A 26048-nucleotide genomic window follows, 5' to 3' on the forward strand; every position below is an offset into this window, starting at 1 on the left:
ACAGGAACTGTTTTTAGGTGAATTCTCAAATGAAATGATGTTTGAGTGTTGGTTCTGTCTAGACAGACCACGCCAGAAAGTCTCCTGGCACATTTCAGAGACCCTCTTCGCAGTTCCAGCAGCAATGAACATGAAAAGCTGAATATCTCTTTAAGTAGCACTTGAAATCAACTTCAACACTATGGGTGGAATCACCCCAGATTTACTCAAAGAGCAGTAGTGGGTGGGATAAATGTCGTTTTAACCGCCGGCCATAATGGCAGCTTTTGGCACTGTATCGTTCCATTCCCACCTCAGTAACTATGCCGCCATAGGAACCATGCCGTCTTGCTGGCAGGCAGCCTCCAATTTGCCCGCTACACTGTTACCTCACCACCTCCTCACGCAGGACGCCATATTTAAACTGCAGCCACACACTTCTTAATGCTTGTAGACCAGGGCTGTTCAAGTGAAGACATGACCCTAAAAGCCAAGAAGAGTTTAGCCCCCCCCCCACCCCCTCCCACCTGATTCAGTGACGCATCCCTGGGACACCTTCTGGACACTGTGGAGGCCCGTCACAAAGATCTCTACAGCTCTGGTCACAAGAGGCCCAACAGTGGCTGACATGGTAAAACATTGTGGCGGGAAAGTAATGAAGGCAATTAATTAGCTAATTGAGAGCAATTTTACTGGGGTTTTTGAATTTTATACACAGCTTACAGAAACCGGGGACTTCAGAGACTTGGCTGGTAAAAGGAGGTGGCAAGCAAAGGGGAATTCAATGGTGGCTTCATCCAGGAGCCATCATGAGAGCCAATGTGGCATGCCAGGGAGCGTGGAGTGTTATAGCGCAGTGGATGGTAAATGCTGAGCTGCTCAAATCCCAGAGGGAAACTTGAAACAACTGTCACAACTTGTTTTGCAATTTGTATATATTTCAAGATGCGTGCTTCGAATTTAGAAGTAATAAGAACACCGAGTCTTATAGGTTTCTTACAAAACTAAATTAAATCTTTATTAATAGGAGAAATGTTTTTAAGGACACATGTTTTTAAGATCTACTATCTCTTGTTAAGTACATACTGATTACTACTATGATAACTTCTAAATCCCCATTTAATCTAAACCCCAGTTACGCTTTAGTTAAGGCAACAGTAAGACACAAAGATATTAAAAGACAAAGAAACACGATACCCTGAACAATCTAATTAAAAGTGAGTTTTCTTAGCTTCAGTTCTTGGTAGACAGCAGCTTGAGGCATAGATGCTGGAGACTTTTTCACGCTTGTTTTAGATCTTAGAATTCCTTCCCTTGAACACAACCTTCTCTCCTTTATCCATATTTTCCCCTTTGAATATAGATTCCCATTGTTTCACTAGGAGCAGAATATTGAGCTCGGTGGATGGGCGCGTACCCAACTCAACTGAGCATAAAATGATGCGCGATGACGTCGGGTGAGGGTCCCGACGTCATTGCATAGTCCCGTGATACTTTGTTCAGTGGGCATGTGCCGAATTTGGCAGCGCGCCTGCTGACAATTGAAGGGCCCGTTGAAGACATTAAAAAGGTCATTAATTTCAAATTTACACTGCCCGTCCAACCTTACAGTTGGCGGGCAGGTGAAAACGCCAAGCGACATTTGCACCTTTTAGGAAACCTCATCCATGGGCGGGATGAGCTTTCCTAAAGCAAATAAAAATAAAATAAAAGCTTCACACTTGAATTAAAAAGATGTCCCTACTCATGTGACAGAGTCACATGAGGGGACATGTTTATGGCATTTTTATTCTCTTCATTATTCTTTTTTAAACAGCGCTTCATCTCCCTGAGGCAGCTCCATGCCTCAGGGAGGTTGAAGCACTCTTTCGTGCACATGCACGAAGTTCACACTAGGCCCACTTGCCCTCCTCCCCCCGCCCGAACAGGCAGCATTGAGCGCAGCCGCTTGCGCTCCACTTGGCCTGCCCACATTAAATCGCGGTGCGGTGCCGATCGCGGGTGGTGGTCAGCTTCCCAACCACCCCTGCCCGGCCCCGGCGAGCACCCCTGCCAAGGGCAAAATTCTGCCCTATGTCTTTCGAATTTACTTTTATAATAAAAATCTCTCAGTACCAATTTTATCAGTAATCTTTGGGAAAAATAAACACACTGGGCAGAATTTTGCCCTTGGTAGGCAGGCGGGCCCCTCCAGCTCGGCGGCGGGCGGGCAGCCGATCTCCGTCGCCGAAGCGGGCCCCACCGCCATTTTAAGTGGGCGGGCCAATTAAGCTATGCGCTTCCTGTGCGGGGGGGAGGGATTCCATAGCTGTCAAAGTGCGTTCTTTCGTGCATGCGTGCGAAAGAGCGCACATCTCCCTGAGACTAAATGCTGTCTCAGGGAGATCACTGAAAGTTTTTTAAACATCAAGAATAGACAAATAAAAAATTTATTAACATGTCCCCCTCATGTGATGATGATGTTAATAAAAAGGACATAAAGTTTATTAAACAATTTTAAAACGGACATGAAACCTCATCCCGCCAGTGGGTGAGGTTTCATGTTTTTTTCTGTTCCCCTCTGGGGCTCCTGGCCTGCCTGCCAGCCTTAAGGTTGGACGGGCAGGGCATTTAATGAGCTTAATTATCCTGTCAATGGCCTTAATTGGCCATTGACAGGTCGGCAGGCGGACAGCTGATTTCACTGTCCGCCCGCCTTCCTCAATATTTAAATGGACCAGGATGACGTCTGGGGTTCCTCCCAACGTCATCCCGCGTCATTTTCGTGTCGGCGAGCGGACCCCGCCCCCCACTCGCCGACGGAAAAATTCTAGCCACTGTTTCTTAACTTCCCCTGGCTAGGCGTAATATTTTACTCCCATTTTTGAAATCAATCTAGACTGGTTTATTTAGAAATGTAAATGTTCCCTTTTCACCTATGTTTACCTACTTAGCATTTCAAACCTAGCTTATCTTCTATTGCATTAAAGCCTTCAGCTGCCTTTAATTCAATTAAGTCACACTAATATGCACACACACACACACACACACAGACTCACAGACCCATAGACACAGACCCCACTATTACTCTACTTTGTAATAAATTCCAATAATATTATGAAAATTATTATGTCTTTCTGACAGGAGTAATGTGGGCACTGGCATACAAAGCCAGGAGTGGGAGAAAAGTTGTCAGTACTGCGGGGGCATCTGGGATTCCAACTGGGCATTGGCACTGGAACACAATAGAGGAGGGGAGGGAGGAAAGGGAGGGGGGCATTTGTATAGGAGGCCTTGGAAACTGAGTGGCGACCTGCCATAGTCATATAACCAGGTTTTGGGACCTCTGGCAAGTAGGAGGAGCAGCAGAGAGGAAGGGAGATTTAGTAACAGACAGAGAGAGATCAGCAACCTCAGGGCCAACAGGAGTGCCTACCTTGGGGTGGGGGAGCAGGAGAAGGGCACAGAAGGGCACATGAACAGCTCCTCAGTGCAGAAGGGGATACCCTTCAGATAGTGTCCGTGTCCAAAGCTCAACTATTCACAAATGTCCGAACGACAGTATATGGAAGTATCTGTACCTGCTGGCATTGGGCATTTGGTGGCGTGACCGGACAATATGGCGAGAAGGCCAAAAATTGGTTCATGACATCGTGAAACCAGTTTGCGATCGTCTGCTCCGCCCGCCAGTGGGCCGCGTTTCCCACCATCGGATACTGGGAACCTCATTGTAATACATCTGCATATAATTATAAGCGCAGTCTGCCAGAATTGTGCCCCCCGCTGGATCGTACGCTCTGGGGGGGGTGGGGTGGGAGGGTGCGGTACACCTGCTGATCCTCCTACCTATGGGTGCCCAAGGGCCCTTGGCTGAGTCCTTGAGGAGAAGGGGTAGCTGGAGTGAGACCTTGCTTCCCCACATCCCTCTCGCGTACACAGTGTTGGAGGCCAACTATAGCGTCAGCGATGGAGTTCAGCCTGCATAGCAGTGCAGGAGTGATGTCCTAGACCAAGGTCTCCATGGCGGCTACTATCCTACCAGTGTTGACCTTGGTGCATTGGCATGATGGCGCTATTGCCTCAGCCTGAAGGCGGATGGGCTCCTCCATCGTGCCTTGCAATCTGAGAAGTGTGGCAGACATCCCTTCCTGATGTTCCCGAGCTTGTCTTTGCAGTTCCAGCAGCTGTGATATGACTGAATCCAGAGGCTTCTCAACTTACTCGGACTCAGCAAATTTCTGGCCTCCAGCAGTCCTCCGAGTGCCGGAAACCTGGGAAGTCCTTGCCGCCACCTGCTGCAGATCAGACAGTGCGATGTGCTCACTAGATTGAGATCCTGAGGCTACTGTAAGGATAGGTCCCACTGAGGTGTGTGTCTCTGCGCTGATGGAGAGTGTGGGTGAGTGCTATGGTGAGTCTTCAAGGAGGGTGTCTCTAGATTCCTCTGGGTCATGGACTCTGTCGGCTGTTTCCCAGATGTGCCTGTGAAAGCAAGGGGAGATAATTAGTGCATGGTATGACCTGTGAAGCAGGACAGATCACTCATAGCATGGTTGCCTAATGGATGTTGCACTGCTGGATCCTCACTTGGTAGAGCACCGCTGACCTCACCATCAGCACAGGAATGATCCAGACTGTTGCCAGCCAGCTGGATGGCTCTGTTTTCAAAGTCCGTGAGGACCTTGATTTCAGCCATTCCTCCACCAGTCTGCAACCTGTTGCCAGCATGTCCTGCATGAATAGAGATGGTGAGAGTGTAAGCAGGGCGCCTGCCAGGCCAGATGATAAGATTATAAGTGAAAACCTGGCGGAGCTGCCAGAAGGTATATGCACCCTTACGTGGACAATGGAGAAGTCCATCCAGACCATGCGTGCTACCATTTCTGTGTGTGTGTATGCTTGGCTTCCTCCGTGGAGAGATTGGTGAGTCTCATGGAGAGCCAGATCCTGCAGATCATTCAGTGGATGGCAGAGATGTGCACAGACCTGCATGGCATTGCCTTGTCCTTGAGTTCGATGCAGCAGTGACAAGGAAAGAGGGGGACGATTTGCCTGGAGAGTCCGCCAGGTCCCCACAGTTTTCAAGGTAGCAGGTAGGTACAAGTCTGTATTGGGAAGAATGGATGCCTTCGGCATCTGGGGCCCCTTTCATTGCGCTCTTGCTGTCGACAGTGGCTCCTCAGCCTCAGCGACACCAGTGCCTTAAGTAGCCTTAATGACAGAGGAGAGTCCTGCACCTATGCCAACCCCCTCTACATGCCAGGGCTCCCCAGGCAGCTTAAAGGTGGCCGTCAAGTTCATCCCAAGCCACAGGGCAGCAAGCTCAGGACACTGCCTCCACTTTGGCTCAAAGCACAGGGGAAGCCCATATACAAGCCAGCATAAAAGGATTATGAAGAGCACCTCACTGCACTTGGAGCTAATGGATGAAGAAATTGTCAAAGTGTGAAGTCTCTTGTTTCTGTTGCCGTTTAATAAAGGATTAATCTGTTTGCAGTACATCTCCTTCCATGTTTTACAGCTCCATGGGACTTCAGTTATACCCTGACTCCCTCAAGGGGCTGACAGTGTGCGGTCAATGCTTCACCCTTGCTACTGTATGATGTGCAACTGGGTGCAGGGCAATGGATTGGTAAACAAAGGTGGCGACAGCAGGGCTGCAGAAAGATTTGGCTGTATTGGTATGGATCTGACAGGGTCATTTGGAACATCTGTGTGTTAGTGAGCCTCCCTTGTACGTATCTCATTGCATCTTGCTTGTGGTACCTGGGGTTTCTTATCTTGCATTGCGTGGTCAACTGCTCCCTCATCATCAGAGGGAGCAGCACAATCCACAAGTTCCTCATTATTCAATGCCTCCTCCCTCTGCGTTTTCATGTTGTACAATGCACAGCAGACCAGCAGGACTTCTGAGACCCTTGCTGGGGCATACTGAAGGGGTCACCAGGTGAATTAAGATACCTGAATTGCATCGTCAGAAGTCCAGTGGCCTGCTCGTTCGTCATTTGTGTCGTTCTGTGGCAGGTTTTATACTTCTCCTCTGCATGTGTATGGTTCCTCACAGGCATGAGTAGCCCTTGTCTCTGAGTATCAATCCCTGAATGTTGGTGACCAGACAAACTGTGGCACCTGGGACTGCCAAAATATATATGCGTCATGGCTGCTGTCTAGGAACTGTGCACAGAATTGAAGATCTGTCTGTGGTGGTCGTAGACCAATTGAAAATTGAGTGAGTGGACGCTCTTTCACTGATGAAGGCCACTTGCTGGCCTGTGGAACCTTAATGGCCACATGCATGCAGCCAATCACACCCTGCACCTGGGGGAATCCAGCGAAGGCCCTGAACCCAGCGGCTCTCTTGGCGTGACTGTCCGGATCAGTGCGGAAATATACATGCTCACTGGCCTTCTTGAATAGGGCACCGCCATGATGCATCACAGTCTGAGATCCCAAAAAACTCCAGAGGATCTCCAAAAGATCTGGAGGTGTAGAGGCTCAGCACCACGCTGACCTTCAGTGCCACTGGCATTGGTGGCCACCAAGTTCCTTGGGGCTCAACTCATCTTGCAGCATGGCACACAGTCAGTGACAGCCTCCCTGAAGAGGCACAGTCTTTGGAGACACTGGGTGGAATCGTCCCATATTTGCACTAAGTGCGGTAGTGGGCAGATAAAACGACGTTTTACCCGCCGGACACAATGGCAGCTTTTCACACTGTATGGTCCCAAACCCACCGCATTAATTATGCATTCCCGGAAACACACTGTTTCCATGGCGGAGGGGCTCTCATTCACTCAGCGCGCCATCACCTCACCACTTCAGCACTCCGGGTGCCATGTTTAAAGTGCAGCGGCGCACACACCTCTCAGTGCTTCCAGCCAATGACTGCTGCAAAGAAGACATGGCCCTGAAAGGCAAAATAGCTGCAGCCCTCAGGTTCAATAACATGGACCTCGAGCACTTTTTGGATGCAGTGGAGACTCGCTGTAGTGTCCTCTACTCCCGCTCTGGCTGCAGGATGGGCAGCAACCTCACCAATCCGACTTGGGAGGCGTTGGCAATGGTGGTCAGGGCCAAAGCCCTGCAAAAGAGGACAGCCACCCAGTGCCACAAGAGGATGAATGATCTCCTCTGTTCCGCCAGGGTAAGTCACTCTTATCACTCTCAACTCCACTAGGTGTTCTGCAGCTACAGCAGTTGCCATGTTGCTGACGATACCAGATATACATTGTCAGCCTGGGGCTCAGCATCGACTTAGCCTCTCACAGTCCTCCAACTGGCGGTGGCTTAGCTGTCACAGCCTCTGTCAGCTGCTCGAGTGCATCTGTGATGTGCTCATCAGATTGTGATCATGAATTGATGTGCGAATGGAAACCCACCGATTCTAAAGTAACTGCGCTGTTGGTGGGCGCAGGGGAACAATATTACGGTGCACCCTCTGAGGTCTCCTCCTCCTCCTCAGAGGTGGGCAGCTGTCCCCCAGTCACTGTAGCACTCTGAGACCATAAGACCGTAAGATGTAGGAACAGAAGTAGGCCATTCGGCCCATCAAGTCTGTTCTGCCATTCAATGAGATCATGGCTGACTGATAATCCTCAACTCCATTTTCCTGCCTTTTCCCCATAACTCTTGATTCTCTTACTGATTAAAAATCTGCCTATCTCAGCCTTGAATATACTTAATGACCCAGCCTCTACAGCCTCTGCGGTAAACAATTCCACTGATTCACTATCCTCTGAGAGAAGAAATTCCTCCTCATCTCTGTCTTAAATGGGCAGCCCCTTACTCTAAGATTATGCCCTCTGGTCCTAGGCTCTTCCACAAGGGGAAACAACCTCTCAGCATCCACCCTGTCAAACCCCCTAAGAATCTTATATGTTTCAATAAGGTCGTCTCTCATTCTTCTAAACTCCAATGAGTACAGGCCCAACCTACTCAACCTCTCCTCATAAGAAAATCCCTCCATACCCGGGATCAACCTAGTGAACCTTCTCTGGACTGCCTCCAATGCCAGTATACCTTTCCTTAGATAAGGGGACCAAAACTGTTCTTCGGCCTGACCTGCACGAGAGAACTGATAGACTAAAGGAATATGTGCTTTGCATTTTATCCTTTCAACTGCTCCGAGTGTGGAACCCCATGTGTCCTATGGTGGACAGATGAACACTGTGCTTCATGTGTGCCAGAGGCTCTCTGGTTGCTTTTCACTCAGCCACTCACTCTCTTGGATCTGCACTACTGTCTTGCCACCAGCAATGTTGCAGCTACCATGCTACCCTGCCAGTTCCAATGCTTCCTCCTTCATGCAGGTCAGGATGGCCAGGAATGAAACTCCGCTGTAGATCTTGGCCTGTTCCTTCAAGTTATGGGCTGTTTCCTCCTGCAAACAGAAAGATAAAAATTGTTAGTCACCCCACAAAGACAAACACAATGCCTTTGCTGGTGGCAGCCCAGCAATTCATGATGGGAGCACATGAATGCCTCTTACATGCAGCTACTCTCAAGAGACATTAGGTGGGGCCATCAATCACAGACAGGCACATCTCACTGAGATGCAGCCATGCCTCTGACAGGATGTGCTGCTGTCTGACCTCATTGCCACTTACTGGGTCTCCCTCTTGCATCAAGCACACCCTTTTGCATTACCACAGACAAGTCCAAAATGGGAAAGAGGCATGGAGTATTCAGCTTGGCAAACCGAATAAGGCCATTGATGCGCTTATGGACTGGGTCCAGGTTTTGGGGGTGACCCCATGGCTGCTGATCTCCTCTGCCTGTAGCTGACCAGTTCCGAAGATTTTGCATTGCTGTTAGTAACTGATAGGAAGAGAAGGAGCATAGCAACAGCAAGAGTTGGGTGCACAATGCCCAGGAGTGCAACATTTAGCTAATTAGTTTTACTTCTCTCAGCTCCCCAATCATAATCTAAACCTGTTGAGGCCAATTATAGGAAGCCCGCTGTTGTCTTTGTTCAAATAACTCAGCAAAGTCCTGCAGTAAATTTAAAAACCTTGAAGCACTTGTGTGTAGCAGCAATAATGGACAAAAACATCTGTATAGTAACAGATAAAAATACCTAATTTTTTTTATTCATTCGAGGGATGTGGGCTTCTCTGGCTGGGCCAACGTTTATTGCCCTTCCCCAATTGTTCTTATGAAGGTGGTGGTGGTGAGCTGCCTTCTTGAACCTTTGCAGTCCATTTGGTGTAAGTACACCCACAGTGCTGTTAGGGAGGGAGTTCCAGGAATTAGACCCAGCGATAGTGAAGGAATGGCAATATATTTCCAAGTCAGCATGATGAGTGGCTTGGAGAGGAACTTCCAGGTGGTGGTGTTCCCATGTATCTGCTGCCCTTGTCCTCATAGAGGGTAGCTGTGGTGGGTTTAGAAGGTACTGTCTGAGGAACCTTGGTGAGTTTCTGCAGTACATCTTGTAGATGGTACACACTGCTGCTACTGTGTGTCGGTGGCGGTGGGAGTGAATGTTTGTGGATGGGTGCCAATCAAATGGGCTGCTTTATCCTGGATGGTGTCCAGCTTCTTGTGTGTTGTTGGGGCTGCACTCACCCAGGCAAGGGGAGAGCATTCCATCATACTCCTGACTTGTGCCTTGTAGATGGTGGACAGGCTTTGGGGAGTCAGGAGATGAGTTACTTGCCATACATTCCTAGCCTCTGACCTGCTCTTGTAGCCACAGTACTTATATGGCTAGTCCAGTTCAGTTTCTGGTCATTGGTAACCTCCAGGGTTTTGATAGTGGGGGATTCAGCGATCCATTCATTGAATGTCAAGGGCTGATGGTTAGATTCTCTCTTGTTGGAATCAAGGGATGGTTACAGCACTAAAGGAGGCCTGTCTTGTCTGTGCCAGCTCTCTGAGGAGCATCTCAGCTAGTCTCACTCATCCACCTTTTTCCTGGAGCCCTGCAATTGTTTTCTATTCGGATAATTATCCAATTCCCTTTTGAAAGCCAAGATTGAATCTGCCATCACCACACTCTGAGGTCGTGCATTCCAGATCCTAACTACCCAGTGTGTAAAAAGATTTTTCCTTATGTTACCCCACAGATTCACAGAATCAAAGAATTGTTATGGTGCAGACGGAGGCCATTCAGTCCATCGTGTCTGCACTGCTCTCCAAATGAGCATCATGACTTGGTGCCATTCTCCTGCCTTTTCCCCCTACCCTTGCACATTGTTTCTATTCAAATAATCCCCTTTGCCAATCACCTTAAATCAATGTCCTCTGGTTCTCTCCTCTTCGGCCAATGGGAAAAGTTTCTCCTTACCTGCCCCCCCATGATCTTGAACAGTTTGATCAAATCTCTTTGCAACCTTCTCTACTCTACGAAGAACAGCCCCAGTTTCACCAATCTATCCACATAACTGAAGTCTCTCAACCCTGGCGCCATTCTCGTAAATCTTCATTGCATCCTCTTCCATACCTTCACATCCTTTTAAGTGTGATGCCCAGAGTTGGACACAATACTCCAGTGGAGGCTGAACCAGTGTTTTATACAAATTACCATAACTTCCTTACTTTTGTACTTGATGCCTCTATTTATAAAGCCCTTATTAACCACTTTCTCAACCTGCCCCGCCACCTTCACAATTTGTGCACATATACCCTCAGATCTTTCTGCTCCCACACCCCCTTTAGAATTTTATACTTTATTTCATATTGCCGTCCCTTGTTCTTCCTAACAAAATGTATCATTTCACAATTCTCTGCATCAAATTTCACTTACCATGTGTCCACCCATTCCATCACCCTGCCTATGAGTTATTAAAATTTGTCACTATCCTCTTCACAGTTCACAATAAGTTGTGTGTCATCTGCAATTACATTTTGTAAAAAGTCTTGCAATAAGATGGATGCTGGCACAGTACAAATAGGTGAGGCACAGAATTGTTAGGGAAATGCCTGAGTTGATAATCACGTAAGGCACTGTGGCTGAATAGTAGCAACAGCCTTTAAATTCCCTAATCTGTTGCCAGATCACTGCTAAATTAATTATTTGCTCAATTTCTTTATTCAGCCATTATTATCTTCTTCCCTCCTTTCCTGAATTAGTTCCTATTTAAGGGAAGAGCATGTGTATATACGTGTATATATATATATATTGCCTTTCTCACTCCCTCCAATTCACTTCTTTTACAGAAATGCTGTCAGTGCTGTCTTCTTGGTAAAGGAGCTAAAGACAATGGACTCAGTTGTGAAGCAAATCAAGCACTCGGATACCAGTGTGGACAGGTTTACAGAGCATGCTGTGTAGGAGAACAAGAAGGCATCAGTCTTCCAGCCATAGGCAACAACACAGAAGAACATTCAATCCCAAACAGGCACAACCATGAGACAGGTAAATTGAGAGTAAAAACAATGATCCTGGAGGCCATAAATAAAGAGGTATAATGCTTTTCTTTTAGCTGAATGTCAGAATGTTTTGTCTAGATAGAAAAATATTAACATGTTTTAAGATGAATGCTATGATAACAAGTGTGAAGGCTCACTGTTTACGTGAGGCAATATTTGCCATTTGGTTTTGAATTTTTACTGGCAGCACCTCATCTTAGCTCAGCTGGTAGCATTCTTGTTAGAAGATTGTGGATTCAAGCTCTGGTCTAGGAAATGAGTGTTTAATTAGGTTACTAGTTAGCGTAGTACTCAGAGAATGCACATTGTAAAAGATGCAATCAGGCATTACATCAAGATGCAGTCTGCCCATCTGTCTCAGTTAGTTGGCTGCTAAGGTTCCCAAGGTACCAATTAAAGAAACAGCTGAGAGTTCTCCTGATATCCAAGCCAAGATTTTCCCTTCAAATGATACCATCCAAAGCTGATTTACTTTATCATCTTATTGCCATTTTTACAAACCTGCTGCTGTATCTCTTCAAGTAACAACAATTGATGCTGAGAAACAATTTGAAATGTTCCTTGGAGGATGTTTAATTACATGAATTAAATTAGAATGCATTGCTGCTTCACTGCATTATGGTAATGAAATTATAAGCAGATCTATTAATAATTCAAAGCAGGAGCAGTTCTTCTCTCACCACACAAAATGTTTGTGGAACACTTTTTATCAATGCCCCCTTAACAAAAAACCTCCATTGTAATCGACTGTGAGTTCTTAAATCTCAAGTGATAGGCAGATGATGCAATGAAATAAAATACTAATTATAGACTCCACTGCATCTGTCTGAAGTAATATGCCTTTATGAGATATCAGCATGAAAGCACTAAAACGGAAGTGTGTCATGTGATCCAGTCTTAGTTTCACTTTTGCTTTGAGCAGAGCACACATACAGATAGCTCTGATGTCTTCAAGTTTTATACCTGTGTATAACTGTTCTCATGTGCCTAGTTTTAGTAAATGAACCCACAATGTGTTTACCCAATCCCTTATGAGCAATTGGTGTCTTGTGTCTTATACAACAAGTAAGCTCAAGGACTTATATCATTATAAGAACATAACACGGTGTTCAGCGGGGGTGAGACAGGTTGCAGCAAGATTAAGTACAGGTACGACATGGTGAACAGCCTTAGATCATGCTACATGGCACAAGACGACCCTCAACATTTTGGTCAGAGTGCAATGAAGTCGTAGCATTAGAGAGTGTTGAAAACCCAGAGTGGTGGCTGCTCAGTACAGCTTTGAAGACACAATGCCAAGAGAGTGCTCAAATAAAGAGCTGGTGAACATGCAGATCCCTTGTGGTGAAATTGTAGTGCATAGCCTGTCAGTTCAGTGAATGGGACAGCGCATCGAGAGGACCAGCACTGGGTTAGGTCAATTGGGAAAGATGAGTGACCAGGGTGTGAGCCAGATTTATGGTGAGCAAGGGTGAGTCAAACACAAAAAAAATTGTAACAATCAGGCTAGAGAAGGTTGCGATTATAGTAGGTGGCTTCGGGAGTTGCTGAACAATCAATTGAACAACATATGAAGACACCATCACTCCATGGTGCATTCCCACCACAACCCGTCTTCATGGGTGGATCTTTGGAGAAGCGCATGAAAGCGACACTCATCCCAGCTACGACAGAAGAAAGGAGGTCGAAGGATTATTGTCAGAAAGTCCACAAAATTCCCCAGTTTGAATTGGGATGCAATTGATGTACTATCCAAATTCAAAATGTTTAAACAGCATACAGAACAATAGTTTCTTGATTCAGATGTGTCTAAACCAGACAAGCAAGCCATAAAAATTTGCCTAGCAATAGGGAATGAAGGTCTACACAGGGTGAACATGTCAGGATTAACAGAAGAGGAGCTAATCCTCTTCAAGTCCAAAACGTATAGCATCGAAGAGCTACTCAAAAATGGATGTCAATACAAAGCGATCCTCTCAGGTCAATGAAGCTTGCAGGCCTTCAGTACAACCCCAATTGTTGACCATTTATTTCGCGAGGACTAGAATATAAAAGCAGGGATGTGCTGCTGAGGCTTTATAAGGCTCTGGTCAGACCACATTTAGAATATTGTGAGCAATTTTGGGCCCTGTATCTCAGGAAGGATGTGCTGGCCCTGGCCAGAGGAGGTTCATGAGAATGATCCCAGGAATGAAAGGCTTAACATATGAGGAACGTTTGAGGACTCTGGGTCTATACTCGATGGAGTTTAGAAGGATGAGGGGGGATCTGATTGAAACTTACAGAATACTGAAAGGCCTGGACAGAGTGGACGTGGGGAAGATGTTTCCATTAGTAGGAGAGACTAGGACCCAAGGGCACAGCCTCAGAGTAAAAGGAAGACCTTTTAGAACAGAGATGAGGAGAAACTTCTTTAGCCAGAGAGTGGCGAATCTATGGAATTCATTGCCATGGAAGGCTGTGGAGGCCAGGTCATTGAGTGTATTTAAGACCGAGATAGATAGGTTCTTGATTGGTAAGGGGATCAAAGGTTACGGGGAGAAGGCGGGAGAATGAGGTTGAGAAACTTATCAGCCATGATTGAATGGCAGAGCAGACTCGATGGGCCGATTGGCCTAATTTCTGCTCCTATGTCTTATGGTCTTATGGTCTAAAAGATCCCCAAAAGAAATGAACTACCTTGGAAGACCAGTTTAGAATCAGGTTTAACTTTCATGTTCATCGACTAGAGCTCATATCATTTTGACAGCAACCCACAGAATCCATAAACCACTTAGTCAGCAGATGCAGAGAAGGGGATATGTACCGTGACTTTTCAAATGCAGAGCTACCAGACATAATTGTTGAGTTGGTGATTACATGCACTCCCATGGAAGCATTCCAGAACGATATGCTAGACAAGTCCAAAACGTATAGCATCGAAGAGCTACTCAAAAATGGATGTAAATACAAAGCGATCCTCGCAGGTCAATGAAGCTTGCAGGCCTTCAGTGCAACCCCAATTGTTGGCACACTCACTAGAATACCCAAACCTAGCAAGACATGTGGAAGGTGTGGTCTTCTGCATGCACCAAGGAAATGCTCAGCTTTTCATCTATTCTGCAAAACATGTGGCAGAAAGGCCCATTGGCAGTGGCAGTGTACTAGCGCAAAGGCTGATACAGCTACAAAGAGCTGTGCACTGATTGAAACAGACCGTACACAACGGGTACATTCAAGCAATGAGAATAACCATCCGGTATCCCGTCAGAAACATATACATGGGGTGATTGACAAACCAGAAAATTTCAATAATGTGCACAACAAGATGAAGAGTGGTGAACACATGTTTCATACTGTCAATCTCATGGAAAACATAGATGCCATCACATCATTCAAACTCTTTGCCAAGATTTGAATTATCTGCCCTAAGAAAGTTGGTAAATATTTGCTATTGGTCAAGGTTGGCACAGGGACAAGTGCCAACATACTAGCCCCGGGAATCCTGAAAAACATGTATCCACAGACGTGGAAGGACATGGCGAGACCTACTTCTGTGAAACTTTCAGTGTTTAACGGTTCATTAATTCCAAGTGCAGGATCCATAGTCCTGGAGTGTAAGTACAATCAGTGCTCCTGGGTGTCACAGATGTTCTACATCATGGAAACAAAAGGCCCAGCGATTGTAGGTCTACTGGCACATCGTGACCTCACACTTGTAACAATCTATGGAATCAGTCAGACCTCACAAGGCAGATCAACCTCAGAAACTATTCATATCACCTCAGTTCATGACCTAACATCTAAATATTCAGAATGTTTTGACAAAATTGGCATTTTCAAGGGAGCTGCAACATTATACTTGTAGGAGAATGCAAGTCTGTCAATGGTACATTTTTTGCAACACAAATGCCAGAAGCTACACCATCATCAAAGGATGGCCTGATTCAATTCAGCATGTCCACAAACACATGAGACCATTTTGACCTTATTGTGATGACCTAGACATCTCCTGGGAAGTTATTTTCAAAGGCAAGCAGGTTATCATACCAGAATCTTTACAACCAGGCATTCTTCGATAACTTTACCACTCACACAAGGGCATTGATCAGCTGAGAAGACTTGCAAGAGAGATTGTCTATTAGCCTTGTATGAACAATGACATTGAAATCATCGTCAAGAAGTGTGAGGTATGTCAAGAGCATATGCCAAGTCAGCACAAAGAACCATTGATTTCACATGAAGTTCCTACCCATCCTCGGTCCAAAATCGTATCCAACCGCTTTCATGTCCATGGTACTGACTTCATTGTTATTGTCGACTACTTCACCAAGTATTCGATAATTGCTCAATATGTCAAGCACAACTGTTGTGCACACTCTGAGTGCTATTTTAAGTTTATTTGGTGTACCTAGAGAGATCATTACGTATAACAGTCCGCAATTTATTGGTAAGCCATTTCAGGATATGTGTGAGAAGTGGATTATCGATCACATTGCTTTTTCTCCTTATTACATTAGATCTAACGACATAGCTGAACGAATAAGTTGCACGGTGAAATCCCTAATTCTCAAATGTAGACAAGCCAAGCAAGGTCTACACATTGTAATGTTACATCTGAGAGTGACACACTTAAGTGTAGCTATTTCATCACTGGGAGGGCTCATGTTTGGCAGATCAGTGCATACCAATTTACCTACTCTTACCCATTCTATTCTCTCAGAAACTAGAGAACAACTTTTAAAACTGCAAGAGAAGATGACCAACATGTATGATAAAAATGCAGGTGCAGGCTTGCCATGTTTACAGTTGTACAACTGTTCTCATGTGCCTAGTCTTAATATGAACCCACAACATGTTTACCCAATCCCTTATATGCAATTGGTGTCTTGTGTCTTATGCAACTAATAAGTTCAATGACTTATATAATTATAAGAACATGACATTGCCTACATACTGACACATCATTACCAAGAGATACAACCACTGGCAGGTTGTGCACCTTCAAACTACTAATATTGGGTTGTTTTTTTTTTGTTAGGTCTGTATCCATTTGAGTTTTGAAGAATAAGAGGTGATCTTATTGAAACATGTAAGATCCTAAGGGGACTTGACAGGGTGGATGCTGAGAGGGTGTTTCCCCTTCTGAGGGATGCTAGAACTAGGAGACACAGTTTAAAAATAAGGGATCTCCCATTTAAGGTGGAGATGAGAAGATTTTTTTCTCTCTCAGAGGGTCGTGAGTCTGTGGAACTCTCTTCGCAGAGAATGGTGGAGGCAGGATCATTGAATATTTTTTAAGGTTGGGTTAGATAGATTCTTTATTGACAAGGGAGTCTAAGGGCATTGCAGGTAGGAAGGAAAGTGGAGTTGAGGCCACAATTAGATCAGCCATGATCTTATTGAGTGGGGGAGCAGGCTCAAGGGGCTGTATGGCCTACTCATGCTACTAGTTTGTATGATGTTAAATCACAGGCAGTTCATGTGATGCAAAGAAGCAACATTGTATTTTCTTTTGGTCAGGGTAAACCTGCCTCTTTCTTCTCAATTTTCTCTCTACACTCCTCTCTTTGTTTGACCTCCTTTTGCCTTCTCCAGCCAAGGTGGCAGGTACACATCCTACTCCATCTTTTCAAATCAGTAGCAGTGGATATGTGAGAATGGCTCAGGGTTAAATTTCACAGCCTCCCAACTGAAATTCCCAGACAAGATTTCTGTTGAAGAAGGAGTCTTGCTGTCTGTGCATTCTCTTTAAGTGATGGTTATTTTTTAAAAAACGTGCATATTAAAATAATATAATTGTTGCCAGTGGGCTGTTCTTTTTGACATAAGGAGGTCTGATGTATAATGATATACAGCAGAATCTTTGGAAGTAAGCTATTATAGTGTTGGATAAACAGACTATACGTATCTGTCAAATATACAGCCAGCAGCATAAATATCAGAAGTCACTTTAAAACATCTTGCACTATATTTAAGTGCAATCTATTTTGTTTGGCTTGGCTTTTAGGGGGAGGTGGTGGTGTAGTAGTTATGTTACTGAGCTAGTTATCTAGAGGCCAGGCTAATGCACTGGGGACATGAGTTTAAAATCTCACCAATTAATAAATCTTCAATTAATAAGTCTGGAATGTAAACCTAGTCTCAGTGACGGTGACCATGAAACTGTTATTAATTGTTGTAAAACCCCACCTGGTTCACTAATGCCCTTTCAGGAAGGAAATCTGCCATCCTTAGCCAGTCTGACCTACATGTAACTCTAGACCCACAACAATGTGTTTAACTTTTAACAGTCCTGTGAAATGGCCATTCAGTTCAAGGGCAAATAGAGATGGACACAAATGCTAGCCTTGCCAGCATTGCCTCATCCCTTGAAAGAATAAAACAAATTGCAGTTAGCAGTGAAGAGATGGTGTTCACTGTTCACCATGCTGACAGCTGCCCACAGAGGTTTTGTGGGCTTTTGAATGTAGGCTTGCTGTCATCTTGGCCAAGTTCCTGGAACCCTATCTTAAAGCACTGTGGGTATACCTACTGCAACGGTTCAAGAAGGCGGCTCATCACCATCTCCCCAAAGGCAATTAGGGATGGACAATAAATATTGGTCTTTCCAGTAACTCCCACATGCAATAAGTTTTTAAAAAGGCTAACATTTCCTAGTGTATTCATCAGTTACTAGTGGGTAAATACAGAAACTTCACGTCCTTGCATGGATTTCAATGCTGATCCAATTGATAAGGTACAGCCTGTGGAGGAGCAGGGTAACTCAGACAGCAACTTCCTGATTTCTGTGTTTCACTGTGCATGTGCATACTCTGGAAATTGCTTCCTGATGTACTCCATAATGACGGTGATCATTATTGGCCTCAGTGTTACTCTCAGTGCAAAATCTAATAAGTCTGTTTCTTTTTTATAATCGCTTAAATAGTGAATGTGTGGATAGCTGGTAAACAAGGTCAGGGTTAAAACTCAAATCCAATTTTGTAACCTCACAAATTATTTTTGAGTGAAGAATTATGGTAGGTATTGGCATATTGTGTATGTGTTGCTGTTTAAAGTTGCATCCTTATAGATACAGAGTGGTTATATTACTCCACTAGTAATTCAGAGGCCTGGGCTAATAATCTGGAGAAATTGGGCAGAATTGTATGGTTTGCAGGCAGGCGTGCACCCAACCTGATCGGGCATGAAACCACGTGAGATGACGTCGGGCAAGTGTCATCGTACACTTGCACGATATTTTGCGGGTCAGGCGCGCACAAAAGTCAGAAGCGTGCCCGCCGACAATTAAGCGGGCAATTAAGCCATTAACGGCGCAATTGACTGCGATTTTTCATGGCCCGTCCAACCTTATAGTTGGCGGATGGGCGAATTGGCCAGGCGGCCTTTACATTTTTCATCAAACCTCATCCAAGGGCTGGATGAAATCTCCGTTAGGAAATGAAATAAAAAGAAACACCTGGGGGCAGCATTTTTATGAGGTATGCTTTCAGGTGCTTGATTGTGATGCATGGACATTTTTTTGCAGTCTTTTAGAGCTTAATTTCATTATTTGCAGGTCTGCAGCACTCTGAGGCAGCTGTCTGCATTCAGGGATTTCTTTTGCAGTGCTCACCTGCGCCTGCGGTGATGTCATCACCCGGCCTCTTCCTGCCCCGACCCCGGCTGAGCTTCTCAGCACGTGCTTCATGCTGGCTGGCCAATTAATTGTCCAGCCAGCGTGAAATTGCGGTCGGGGCCGATTGTGTTCGGGGGTCCATTTCCCAGCTGCTCCCAGGCCCACCGATCACGCGTGCCCGCCAACCAAAAAATTTAGGCCATTGAGTTCAAATTCCACAGTAGCTGCTGGGGGACTTAAATTTAGTTAAATAAATCTGGAATAATTAAATAAATTGTGAATTTAACAAAAGGTTAACCTCAATAATGGTGATCATGAAGCTACCAGATTGTGGTAAAAGCCTGTCTAACTCACTAATGCCCTCTAGGGAAGGAAAATCTGCTGTCCTTGCCTTGCTTCACCTAAATGTGACTCCAGAGCCACAGCAATATTGTTGAATCTTAAATGCCCTCTGAAATGGCCTAGCAAGCCACTAAGCTGTATATTTCAGCCATAGTATACGAGGTGGCTGGAAACTGGGTAAAACCCCTGGGGCTGTATGCCTGACATGCAATGTATATTGTAAATATCAAAAATATTGAAATTATATTGAGGCACCTCAGAGTTCTGTATGGAGAAACATTGAATTATTTTGCACTTTCTGTAATATTCAATTTGAAATGTTTGGAAATGTACTTTTACAAATTGTATGAATGAAGTATATGTTTCACTGAACAAAGAGACATGGCTAAACTTTTCGTTTTATACTCATCAGGACACTCGCAAGAATACCAACATAAGGGGAAAACAACAATATATACTGCATGTGAAGAGAATGCTGATTGGTTGGCAAGTGGTGTTGCCATGGAGAATGCACCACTGATGGTGACTGACAGTCAACTTCCAAGCAGGCCATACCCAACCAGCCAGTGCTTGCAAACTCAAAACAGTGTCCAACATTAGATGTGTTTCCGCGATTGGGCAACATTTGCTAAATAATCCTCAATGTTCTAAGAATTATGCTGACAACCAATTTAAGACCATCAGTTGGGCACGCAGTGTGGTGCGTTTGCATGTACTGGAAGCTACATATATTAATACACAGGGCCCTGTTCTTTGCAGACAGAAAAACATGTACATACATTGCACCTGTTTCAGCTAAGCAAAATAAGTGACAGCCATTCGCTGACTTATTCTTCAGGGCAATGCCTTGACCAATCAGGATCAAGCTGCTTGGTTTAAATTTCCAACAATGCTTGCAGTTAACTGTCAGTAGCCATCAGTGGTGCATTCTCCATGGCAACGTCACTTGCCAAACAATCAGCACTCTATTCACAAACAGTATAAATTGTTTTCCCCTTACATTGATATCCTTGTGAGTGTCCTGATGAGTGCAAGACAAAAAGCTTAGACATGTCTCTTTATTCAGCAATACTCAAGTTCTGTACTACCAAACGACTAAGTATATGTTTTGGGAAAAAAGAGGTAACAAATGCCCACATCCTTCAAATGAAGAAAATCCTCTCGAGAGTCTTTTGTTGTACCATTGCAATCAATTATTTCGCAACCTGAGCAGTTTTTTTTTTACTGTTTTGGATTATTAATATTCTTGTAATTTATAAAAAAAAGTAAGCCCTGTTCATATATTTCTTTGATTTTAATTGTATTAGTTGGCTAAGTCACCCAATTACCTGATTAGGTTTCATTAATTTCTAGAATGTTATCATTTCAATCCAAAAATGGGTACTATAGTAAATATATTTAATAAACCTGTTTATCTCTAAATTATGTTGTTTATTAGATCATCTATGGCTTCTGGAAACTGTTAATTTTTATTGCTGCAAGCATATTAATTTTAATTCCTCAATATTTCATGCCACCAAGGTTACAAGATAGAGAAATGTAACTGAAATCCTGCCTACAATCTGAGTTTCTTTGATGTGCGGAGTGCCCTCTAGTGAAAGTTGTCCATTCGTTTCTTTTTCAGGTAGTACTGAAATCAGAAAGCCACCATCAGAGTTGGAAGATCCATTCCTGAATGATCGATGCAGAGGTATGAAGATTTACTGTTAATCTAATTATATCCACCAAATTAGACTTGGGGCGCGATTTTCTAAAAGCTGCCAGCCACCGAGATTTTCCGGTCCTGTCGCAAGTCATTGGACTTCCTGCTGGGCCCGCAACAGGGCCAGAAAATCCCGGACTTAGACTCTTTCACTGCCCCTCACCACTTTTCTGTGTTGTGTAGAGAAGCAATATATTTTATGAAAGGACAATTCTGTATGTTGTACATGTGATGCCAGATACCACCACTGATTTCCATTATGTTTTGTGAAATGGCAGTCTTTAAAAGAGGCAGAATGCAACGTTTGGTCTCGACATTCGATGCATATAATCACATTGCCCCATAATTCCTAACCGTTGTAAAGAAAACTATGCACTTTCTGATGCTTCTCCAGGTTTCATTGATATTGTGTTTTATGATATAAAAATGTTAGTTGAGTTAAGGCAGATTAACAGCAGGCTGCTTGTTACACAACATCCCCACAACTAAAATGAAACAAAGCTGTAACTCTGGAAATCTGAAAAAAGCAAAAACACTGGAGAGATACAGCACGTCAAACAGTATCCAAGAAAGTCAGTCAGCAAAAGATGGGCTCCCTGATGTGTATTTCCAGTATTTTCAACAACCTTCCTCCTTATTATATCAACTCCAGTGGCAGGAATAGATATGGACTTTGGGCAGCACCCCTCAGAATTTGATAGTAGCATCAGTGGTAGCTCAGCATGTAACCCCCTCGATTGTGCACCCCTCGACCTTTCCTTTAAAGCCTCTGATCCCTGCCACCACTCCAGGCCTTCTGTTCCACTTCCAGTACTCTGGCCTCCCTTCCATCATGCCTCCAATCCTCCCCATCCTGGCCCCTAATCTTACCACATCCCCTAGGCCTCCAATTCCTCCTGAACAGGCCCTCAACTTCTCTCTCAGGCCAATCCACCAGCTCCCCAATGCCACACCAAGGCCTCCAGCCTCTTCCCACTACCCAGAACTCTGGGAACGGCAGCCTACCAGGTTGACCCCGCTCTCCTATCCTGTGTTCGACTTCCCCTTCTCTCCCTAATTGACCCCCCAATCCTACCTCCCCAATTAGCCCACCCTTCCTTTCTGAGATTTTTCCACCCATCCCCCAACTCCCACTGTGGATTTAACCAACCCTGTGATTTCACCAACTGCCCAGGGCAGGAAGCTGATTGTTGATGTCATCCCTGTTCCATTCAGACCACCTCCAGCCCCAGTGTGTCAGGGCACTAAAAATTCATCCTTTGTGTGTCTCATTGAAGATTCTTCAGTGGATTGATTGAATAGCCTTATTGTTTCATGCCTGCTCACAGACACCACAGGTGCTCTGTAGAATGCACCATGCTAGATCAGACGCTGCATGGGAGAAAATCGCTATTCAAAAGACTATGAAAATTTTATGGATGATGATCAACAAGGTGAACGGTGAGCACCGTTCCTTCACAAGCTGACCATAAAATCCAGGCCAGTGGATCTTCTGTGCGGTAGACTTCTACAGGCAGAATTTTCCTCTCCCGCCAGCAGCAGGAATTATGGCGGGCAGGGGCACTTAATTTGGCAGGAGGCAAAATATTGGTTCCCGACAGTAGGATAAACTGTTGGAATTCTGTTCTCCAGACTTCAAGGCAGGTCGAGCTTCCTGACAAAGGTGGGGGGAGTGTCTAAGAGAGCAGGGTCGGTGGTGTCAGTGGTGGGACGATTCAGGGTATTGGTGGTAGGAGGGAACAGTCATAGTCAGAGGCGGGAGTGAGATGCGGTAGGGTAATGTGTGTCGGCTCTGAGGGGAGGAAAGGCATGTGGAAGTGGATCGCAATAGGGCCCAGAGTAACAGGGGGAGGTTCAAGGGTGAGAGAGGGGAGAGAATGGTGATATTGGGTGGGTCTATGGTGATGGGGGGAAGTTGGTGAATGACGGGGAAGAGTAGAAGGTGGTGGAGCGAGTTTGATAGGTGATGCGCATCCTTTTTCCAAACTGACCTTGATCATGCAGTTAGTCAGTCAGTGAGATCCCTTGAAGTGGATGAAGGGTCTTTTCAGTTGGATGGAATTCAAGGTCAGCACAAGTGGCCGACTAAAGGGATAATTATGAAGCAACTGGATGTCCAAGATGCTCACTTGTGTTCTCCTCTCTATGGTGAAGGCCACATTGCAGCATGTTTCCTGACTAATGGGCTTCATCACATTATGATCCCAGCAAGTTGTGGAGCTGCTGTTCTTTCTGTGCCATTTGCTATCGGCTGTAGTCAGAGGCAGGGATGAAGGGAGGGAGGGAGGTGGATGCCTCCAAAGGGCACGGCTGGTGGACAGCAGCCAACTCGTCACTCCAAACCTCCATCCTCCCTTGTGAATGGTCATGACTGACAAGGGATCATGTGGTTAGCCTTCTATGCTGCCAAGGCAATGGTTTCTCTATAGAGTCTCGAGGCTAGTGGAGATAAGCGGAAAAGTGTCTGCGTGAAGCTTCTTGCACATGGCTCTCATCACTCTGGTCAAAGAGCAATGTCTCCATACGTAGCCATGTATGAACGGGTGGAACATCCATCTCTGGTCCTCAGGATGTCCTTTACCTGGAAGGGGTGGGGTGCAGACGCTATGTTTAGACAGAGGCCAGGTGAAGGGCTTAGCACTTGCCTACTGCCTTTGAGATGGATGGAAACCTGTAAAGGACATGCTCACTTAATGTATCACTTCAACTTGTTCACACATCCACTGAGGTGTCTATGGTGCAGGCTGCAGGCAATCCTGCCGTGGTAATGGCTCCTCTCGTCCAGATGAGGAGAAGGAGGGCCCATCACAAATTGGTACAGGGCCAGGAGGAGCAAGGACCTGAGCAGCAAGAGACAGTGGGGCCTCAAGAAGTCCAGGATGCTGGCAAACAGGGTACACTGCAACGGCAAGCATTGGCCCAACCATGGGTGTATCGCAGGCGGTGTATTGTAGGCGGTATTCTAAGCTAGAGATGAGCAAAAGGCGATGCTGGAGGCCCTTTGTTTGTCCTGGGATGTGGTTGCTCAATTCTGATAGCTTCTCCAGTAGAAACTGTGGCCACATGGACTCTGGAGGAGTAATGTGGAGCTTCTGGCCTGCATTGAGTTAATGGATGTCCGGACGCTATTTAAATATGGCGCCAGGACCTTCAACCTCATGGCGACTTTCTGCCACCCCGCCATGAGATTCACTGAACTCCTGGCAATGCATAATTGATAAGCTGTACAGTGGAAGATCATGTGTGTTCAGCCATCCAACCGCCCAATGGGAATCACGCTGAATTATTTCCTGTCCTCCACTGGACTTGGACTCCAGAGCGGAAGATTCTGCCCGATGTTTCTTTGATTGTAACTGTCTGTGTTGCATTAATTTGAGTGGGGAATTCTCACTGGGGCATGGCCAACATCCATTATTCAGTTCATACCAATTAGAAACAATTATCTGTCCATTCATCTAAATGCTGTTTGTGGAACATTGCTATCACACAATCATATACACCAATAATATGAATTAGGACTGGGAGCAGGCCATTCAGCCTCTCAAGCCTGCTTCACCAGATGAGAAAATCATGGTATGATTATGGCCTCTACTTTCTTGTCTATCCTCTATGCCTTTATACTTCCTTGTCGGTCAAGAATCTATTTAACTCAGCCTTAAAAATATTCAGTGACCCTGCCTCCACTCTTCCCTGGGAAGAGAATTCCACAGGCTAACAATCCTCTAGAAGAAAAAAATTCTCTTCATCTCTGTTTTTAATGGGAGGCCCATTATTCTTAAACTGTGTCCCCTAGTTCTAAACTCTCCCACAAAGGAAAATATCCTTTCAGCATCTACCCTGTCAAGTCATCTCAGGATCTTATATGTTGCAATAAGATCATCTCTCATTCTTCTAAACTCCAGTGGATGCAGGCCAGTCCGCACAACCTTTCCTCATAAGACAACCCCTTCATCCCAGGAATCAGTCGAGTGAACCTTCTCTGCACTGCATCTAATACAATTATAGCCTTTTTTAAATAAGAAGACCAAAACTGTACGCAGTACTCCAGATGTGGGCTGGAATTTTCCGGCCCTGTTGGCATCATGGCAGATGTGAGCAGGCAATATGGCAAGTAGGCCAAAAATCGGTTTCATGCCGTTGTGAAACCAATTTGCGATCATCCGCTCCACCCATCAATGGCAGGCCACCTTGCCCACCGCCGAATGTCAGGAACCTAATTTCAATGCATTTGTATCTCATTATCTTGCCTGCTTGGAGTTCAGGGGGGGAAGGAGTTTGGAGGGAGGAAGGATTTCGGAGGGTGGCAGGACTTCGGCGGGAGGAAGGAGTTTGGAGGGGGGAAGGAGTTTAGGGGAGGAAGGAGGTCGGAGGGGGAAGGATTCTGGGGGGGACGAGGGAAATAAGGGTGGATGAGGGAGTAAAAGTGGAGGAGGATGTAGGGGTGTGGATGTCCAGGTGAACATGCAAGGGAGCAGTCTGTGGAGTCAATGACTGCCTCCTGGGGAGTGAACTGAGGGTGGGTGTGGTAGGAGGGAGTGGTGAGAGGGGGCAGAGTGAGCCGGTAGGGTGGGAGGGTGAGGGTGTGACGGTAGCGGTAGAAGGGAGGGCAAGGATGGTAGGTGGGGACTTGGAGGCAGACAGGGACCTTGGGGTGGGAAGGTGGATGTCGGGAAGGCCAATGTGGATAGGGATGGGATTCTCAGGAAGGTGGGGAACGTGCATGTTCACCTGGACATCCTGGAAAGACGATGGTTCTGGTTGGTAGTTGACGGTAGGGAGGTGGAAGGTGATGCTAAGGGGCCAACAGTGATGGCGGAAAGGAAATGGGTGATTGGGGGAGCAAAAAGGACAGGGGAGCTGAGAAGAAACCTTATTATGACTATGTTTTTGAAATCAAAAGTGAGAGGAGCCTCGTGTTGGGCAGGCACAGGTGCTGCATGGGAGTGTGATCAGGTCAGCTCAGATGGACAACTGAAAGAGAACCCCAGCAGGCTGCATTAAAAATGCTCAGAACATTAAGATGAGTGTGATGGAGGAAGGCTCTGTGTTTCCTGGTTTCTGTCTCCCTCTTTTGAA

At 45.6% G+C, this 26048-nt stretch overlaps 1 protein-coding gene across 1 annotated transcript in view; it reads left to right on the plus strand.

The window, feature by feature from the left end:
• Positions 1-26048, plus strand: part of fbln1 (fibulin 1) — a 251443-nt gene that overhangs the window by 24017 nt on the left and 201378 nt on the right. Inside the window, exons 4-5 of the mRNA XM_078568577.1 lie at positions 11119-11317; positions 20895-20960. Of these exons, the coding sequence (XP_078424703.1) occupies positions 11119-11317; positions 20895-20960 (265 nt within the window). The remainder of the gene's footprint in view (positions 1-11118; positions 11318-20894; positions 20961-26048) is intronic.

Source organism: Cetorhinus maximus, chromosome 22, assembly GCF_964194155.1.
Source record: "Cetorhinus maximus chromosome 22, sCetMax3.hap1.1, whole genome shotgun sequence".
NCBI classification, from domain to species: Eukaryota; Metazoa; Chordata; class Chondrichthyes; order Lamniformes; family Cetorhinidae; genus Cetorhinus; species Cetorhinus maximus.